Source organism: Triticum aestivum, chromosome 4D (assembly GCF_018294505.1).
Source record: "Triticum aestivum cultivar Chinese Spring chromosome 4D, IWGSC CS RefSeq v2.1, whole genome shotgun sequence".
NCBI lineage: Eukaryota > Viridiplantae > Streptophyta > Magnoliopsida > Poales > Poaceae > Triticum > Triticum aestivum.
The window spans coordinates 195,234,365-195,241,442 of record NC_057805.1 but is presented as its reverse complement, the minus strand read 5'-3'; the positions used below and the strand labels follow the sequence as shown (position 1 = coordinate 195,241,442).

The window sequence follows — 7,078 nt, the reverse complement described above, 5'->3', positions numbered from 1 at the left end:
GCTCTATAAACAAATCTGAATGTCTCATGTTAAACAGATGAAGAGAGAACACTTATGACATAATAAATTCATTTTGTTAGATACTATGCAATAGATTTTATCACCGCTTAGGAAACAAAGGATTTGGATTATGCACTTCTTACAATGGTTGTAGCTCGATTGGAAATAAAGTCGATCTTGTGGCTCACTTGTTATTTGCAACCAATAGACGATAATTGTATTGCTGCTATGCAGTAATAAGGAATGCTTATTATTGAGATAACCTTTATTCTGTAAATTTGTTGCAGACTTTTATTCTGCTACACACTATCTGGTAACTGTTCCTCAGATTCTATATACAAATTTCAGCTGTATGACATAAAATATGCATCTGAGAATTGAAATCAGAGGCCGTATAAATGTTATTGAGCTAACAAAAACACTATATGGTGGTTTCAGAACTTTTTTTTCAATAGTTTTGCTTGACCTGCCCTTCTCTGGCAGAATGACTCAATCCTATCGCAGGCTTCCAGTATTACATGAACAGGTGCCCCAAAGAATATCCTAACCCAGTTCTTCAACCCAAGGACAGAACCTGGAAATCAGAAAGGACAGAAATTGAAATTGTAAATCTAGAGAACAAGACTAGTACTTAAGAACGCAGAAGCCACTACAAGATCAACCATTTTAGGAACTTCCAGTGTTGCTTACCACACCCTAGCAGTTCAGAAAGGTTATAAGGTCATACTAGTAAGAGAAAGACGGAAATTTTGGTGTATTATACCAGGTAAAATAAGAACTGATTCTTCTTTGATCAATTCGCGAGCAAAGTCCATGTCATCTGCAATGCCGAACAGAAGTGAAGTGTTGATTTCAACCTGCATAATTTTTTGATCATCAATTAAAAGATAGGATAATTAATCATTATATACAAAGACAAGTGCAACTTTGGACCAACCATCATGAACATTGAACCGTGAGGCTTTGAGTAGCATTGCAGAGCTTCAATCTGGTTCACTCTTCCGTAGAGAGCATCAGCAGCAGACTCTAGCAAGTTCACAACATTCTGATGGAACTCGTCATGTTCGTCCAAAAGAATCTTGGGAACTGCTGCCTGTGTGTCAAAGGATCTAAATGAATTAATGCAAATTCGTTTGTGTAGGTTAAACATTGTTTCGTAATAGGATCCTGACCTGAATGATCGAGGCTGGTCCTGAAGTCACGTTCAGTAGCATCTCAGTTGCAGTTCTGACCTTTAAAAGAACAAAATTATGGATCTGCGTACATGAGTGCATATAGCCAGCAATGGAGAAACATGAGAAGAATCTAGTGTCTTACATGCTTGATTGTACCATTAGGATCACAGAATGCCAACCAACCGAGACGCCATCCTGGTAGCATGAATCTCTTTGAGATGGCTCCAATAGTGATAACTGGTGCGATGTGTGCATACGAGGCCATGGGCACAAACTTGCTGGCACCAAAGACCATATGTGCATATACCTCATCCGCTATTACTGGAATCCCCAACTCTTTTGCAGTTTCAGCAATCTATAGATCAACGGATGCAGTTGGTGATCAGTGCTATGCCAGTAAATCATGCATGTTCAGAGTACATGAAGGTACATTTGTTCATAATATTCAGTGTTTGTAGGAGCCTGATTCTTTAGAGGTTTTTGTTAATGAAAATCATTTTGATTTCAGTTTTCAGAACGCAGGAAGCTGTGCTCGTGAACTCTGCCGTCTGATGGTCACCTGGAGAAGATGCTGCGTAGAGTAGACCGCGCCACAAGGATTGTTTGGATTGATGACAACTATGGCTGCCGTGGCGCCATCAGCCATGGCACGTACTCCTGCAAGGTCGGCCTCCCAGCCTTGCCGGGGCAGGAGGTCGTAGAACCGAGGCTCGGCACCGACAAGCTTGCAGGCTGCCTCATAGGGGGCAAAGCCCGGTCGAGGCAGCAGGATGCTAGCCCCTGGAGCCCCACCGAGCACCGTGGTGATGGCAGTGATCGCGCCTGTACCTCCGACCGTCATGAACACATCAGACTCCTGGATGCGGTGGTGTGTGCCGGCAGACAGGTAGTCGGCGACCGCGCTGTTACAAAGATGTCCCTTGCGTCAGTGAAAGAGTTACGAGGGATGTCATCAAGCTTGGTAAAATCTTGTCAAGAGAAATATGGAGTAAACATCGTTTTCATCATCTTTAGAACACAAACTCTCGGGGGCGTCTCGGTTTACAGGATTTAGGTCAAAGTTTTGTTGTATTGGGAAAAATGTAAAGCTGAAAGAGATTGGTCAGTGAAGGTGCACCAGTGACATGAACGGCTTGGAATTGTTAGCTTTGTTGGGCCTGTGGTCTGCATATCCTGTTTGTACATCCACCAGTATATGTATATGTGTGGTTGTCAGCTATCAAGGGTGCAGTGTAGTACTCGTACAACTGAGTTGGAAGTTAGAACTTTCTGACAGATATTGATAGTCCAGGTGGCGAGGAGCCAAGCAGGTCGTACCACATATCGTAACGTCTTTGTTATGGGCAAACGCCATGTGAATGTGGAGGTGTTGCAAAACGGAAGAAAATCAAGATGATGTGAAAGTGCACTTTGCAATGCGTATCCAATGGTACTAGTATTTCGATGTAACCAACGAGACCTCTAAAAAATCAAAATAATTACTACGTAGAATGTTTTGATTGGTTAGCCAAGTTGAAGAATCATGGTATGCGACGAACAGGCGCTCACCGGCGAGCGGCGGGGAAGCCGTAGGAAGGCGCGTAGCAGTCGAAGTCCCCGGACCTGGCGGCGCAGGCGACGGCGTCGGCCGCGAACTCCCCGCCCCGGCGGAAGCAGGCGTGCGCGGAGGCGTCGCCAACGCCGAGGGAGACGAGGCCCTTGTCCTTGCCGGCGGCCGCGAGCAGCTCGCCGACGACTCCCCTCATGGACGCTTTCCTCTCCGACGACAGCGCCGGGTGGCATCTCACCGCCGCCTTGCACGCGCACGCGCAGCCTCCAAGCCGCTCATGCGCCGCAATCTGAAGAACCAAGAAACAGGAAATGAGGCATGCACATTAATAACTGCGGTTCGCATTTCACAGCGGGGGTTGGTGAGGGAGGTGGTACCTGGGCAGTCGGCGCCATGAGAGCAGACTCTGCACACAAACAGAGAGAGAGAGAGAAAGAGAGAGAGAGAGAGAGAGAGAGAGGAAACGAATGGAAGAGAACAAGAGATGAGATCTAGGCGTACGTGAGGGAGGGTTGTGTCGTCGCTAGTGACGAGGCGTACGGGGCGTATTTGTAGCGGTTCCGTGGCTCACAGACGCACAAGTGATGGTCAGAACCAGCAAGCGTTTCGGAGTTTGTTGGCTAGCTCCTTCCGCGCCGGGCTTTCACTGCAGCCAAGGACTCTGTTGGAGAGAGACGCGGACGCACGCCGTGGAAGCGAGAGAGTGAGAGATTTACAAGTAGAGGCATGTATGGATGCAAAGGCCAAGAGCGATACGTGTGTCGTGTCACAAGATAGAGCTCACACCGCAGGATATCACCTCCACCTACGTATACACGGTTTGATTGATCGATTGATTGAGTTCTCAAGCAACCCATGTTTTTCACTAGTCTGCTCCTTGATGAATACTTCCTCCGTTTCATAATATAAAATGTTATTGCTCCTCCGGTTCTTTTTAGTCTGCATATAATTTTTGTCCTAAGTCAGAGTATGATCAAATTTATACTCCCCCATTTCATAATGTAGTGCATATAGGTTTTCTAAAAAGTCAAACCTCACAAATTTTGACTAAATTTGTAGAGAAAAACATTTACATCTAGATGCCAACATATATCAATAGATTCATCATAAGATGTAATTTCATATTTTATATATTTGATATTGTAGATATAAATAGTTTTCTCTCTAAAAACTTGGTCAAAGATTGACTTTATAAAAAGGATTACCATTCACAATGCCAAATCAATATTGTTAGATTCATTATGAAATGTAGTTTTATAGTACATTAGTATACATGTTGATATTTGTAATATAAATTTGGTCAAACTTTGCTAAATTTAACTTGACACATATCTAATATGGGAAGTAGAAAAAACCAGAGGGAGTACATCCAATATGCTACACTCACTGTTAGGCGCAAAAGGTTGTTACATTTAAGTTAGAAATAGACTAGGATCATCTTTTTTTTAGGGCAAGACTAGGATCATCTAGTTAGTTAGCTATGTTATGTTCGTATCTCTATCCTCTTGTAACAAGACTTATACGTCAAACTTATATGCAACTCAGGGATAAGCCCTTGCCTATAACATGCACATGTTCCCTGCATCAAGGGCGCGACGCTTTTCCACATTTTACATGGTAACCAGTGCGTGCCTGTTCTTCATCATCTAGGTACAAACCAAAACACCCAAACCGATCACTATGGCCTCTTCATCAACCTCTGTCCCGGTCCTGAACACTCAGGCCATGGAGAAACTCACTCGCAAAAATTATATTCCCTGTAGTGGCCAAAATTATATTCTGGTTCAAAGTAAGAGTATATATTTTAGAGGGAGCATAGGGATTGGAATTTGTCCCTTATAGAGACTAGTAAGCATGCACGTGCAACACACGTCTCGACTGAAATATGTTCTATTATGAAACATAATAACTCTATCATAATACAAACCTACTTTTTGAGAAGCTGGAATCTCATGCAAAGAGCATATAATTCCTAAGTGATACAAATGACATGAAATTTTTTGCTTTATGAATCAGCATGCCCACGTCCATTACTTAACTCTTACCAAAGATCATTAATTAATTGATAGAAAATCAGTCAGTGAAAAAAAAATTGGCCAAGTATATTTGCACTATGGCCATTCCACCTTAGAGCATCTACAACCGCGCGCCTCAAACTTGCCTCATACGTCCGGGCGGGCCATTCGGTCGCAAAATTTTCACCCAGACTGACGCCTCAAACGGGCCTCAAACGTCCGCGCTGACTGCCACCCCTCATATTCAGCCCAAATATGGGGCGCATATGGGGTGCCCGGGCACGCCCGCCACGTCGGACCCGGCCCACGCTGGCCCACCCGACCCCACATATATTCCTCCCCATCCACTCGTCGGACCAAACCCTAGCCACTTCACTTCACTCTCCTCCGCCACCCAAGCTCATCTCCAGCACCGTCCGGCCGTCTCCAGCATGGGGGACAGCGGATCCGAGTCCTTCACCTCCAGATCCGTCGACCCCGAGCTCATCCCACACGGCCCCGAAGAGGAGATGGTCGTCCGGCTTGCCATCCGCCGCACCCGGGAGGAGGCCCGTTCACGGTAGCGCTCAAGCACCTTCCGTCGGGAATCCATTGCGTCTGCCCAAATGGTGCATGGATTTGGCGCTAGCGCAACCATCGATGCCTCACCGGAGGCGGTGCGGTCCGTCTACCATCCGAACACGGGGGCGGACGCACAACCCCTCTGTTGGCGCACCGAGCATCGGGGCGCACCATGGGCCTCGTTCGACGAGAACATGGCACGGCGTGCCCGCCGTGCGAGGCAACGGGCGCCGGAGGTCACGGTAGCCCTCGCGGCAGTGGACGTCGACGAGGCGGAGTCGCATTCTCCGGGGCCCCGTATGGTGCAGCAGTCCGGGCGCCGCAACCGCATCATGGTGGACGTCGGCGGCTCGTCCCATTGCTTACTAAACATTCCATCGATTTGCAGCAGCTTTACTTTGTTGTTGCGGATGCCACACAATTTATTTGTTTTCGAAGTAGTGAGATGTCACCAGCACAAGCAGCATATGGTTTTAAACGAGATCACTTACATATCATCTATTTGTTGATTTATATTTACTTGCAATGCATGTGTAGGGAGGTTCAAGCCAGCTGAGATTTCAACCACGTTTTGGTGGATTACTTGCAGCAACTTCAAAGAATCTTGTGTCTGAAGGAAATATGCCCTAGAGGCAATAATAAAGTTGTTATTTATATTTCCTTATATCATGATAAATGTTTATTATTCAGGCTAGAATTGTATTAACCGGAAACTTGATACATGTGTGGATACATAGACAAAACACAGTGTCCCTAGTATGCCTCTACTAGACTAGCTCATTAATCAAAGATGGTTAAGTTTCCTAACCATAGACATGTGTTGTCATTTGATGAACGGGATCACATCATTAGGAGAATGATGTGATGGACAAGACCCATCTGTTAGCTTAGCATAATGATCGTTATGTTTTATTGCTATTTCTTTCTTCATGACTTATACATATTCCTTTGACTATGAGATTACGCAACTCCCGAATACCGGAGGAATACCTTGTGTGCTATCAAACGTCACGACGTAACTGGGTGATTATAAAGATGCTCTACAGGTGTCGAGATTAGGATTTTTCACTTCGAGTATCGGAGAGGTATCTCTGGGCCCTCTCGGCAATGCACATCATGATAAGCCTTGCAAGTAATGTGAATAATGAGTTAGTTGCGGGATGATGCATTACCGAACGAGTAAAGAGATTTGCCGGTAACGAGATTGAACTAGGTATGAAGATACCGACGATCGAATCTCGGGCAAGTAACATACCGATGACAAAGGGAATGACGTATGTTGTCATTACAGTTTGATCGATAAAGGTCTTCGTAGAATATGTAGGAACCAATATGAGCATCCAGGTTCTGCTATTGGTTATTGACCGGAGAGGTGTCTCGGTCATGTCTACATAGTGCTCGAACCCGTAGGGTCCCCACGCTTAACGTTCGACGACGATTTGTATTATGAGTTATGTGATTTGGTGACCGAACATTGTTCGGAGTCCCGGATGAGATCACAGACATGACGAGGAGTCTTGAAATGGTCGAGAGGTAAAGGTTGATATATTGGACGATAGTATTTGGACACCGGAAGTGTTTCGGAATGTATCAGGTACATATCGGAGTACCGGGGGGGGGGGTTACCGGACCCCCCCGGGGGAAGATATGGGCCATAGGAAGGAGGCAAGCTAGCCCACAAGGGGTTGCGCCCCCCCAAGGGAAGGAGGACGAATAGGACAAGGAGAGGGGGTGGCGCGCCCCTTTCCTTCTCCTTCTCCCTCTCCTTCCCCCTTTCC

General features: G+C 45.9%; 1 protein-coding gene across 1 annotated transcript; it reads right to left on the bottom strand.

The window, feature by feature from the left end:
• Positions 1-229: 229 nt before the first annotated feature.
• On the bottom strand, positions 230-3,381 carry LOC123097263 (nicotianamine aminotransferase 1). Its single transcript, XM_044518970.1, has 8 exons — positions 3,102-3,381; positions 2,724-3,013; positions 1,735-2,077; positions 1,318-1,530; positions 1,173-1,232; positions 938-1,093; positions 764-857; positions 230-574 (listed from the first exon to the last, which is right to left on the bottom strand). The coding sequence occupies exons 1-8, from the start codon at positions 3,117-3,119 to the stop codon at positions 435-437; spliced, it is 1,314 nt and encodes a 437-aa protein (XP_044374905.1). The 5' UTR covers positions 3,120-3,381; the 3' UTR covers positions 230-434.
• Positions 3,382-7,078: the final 3,697 nt, after the last annotated feature.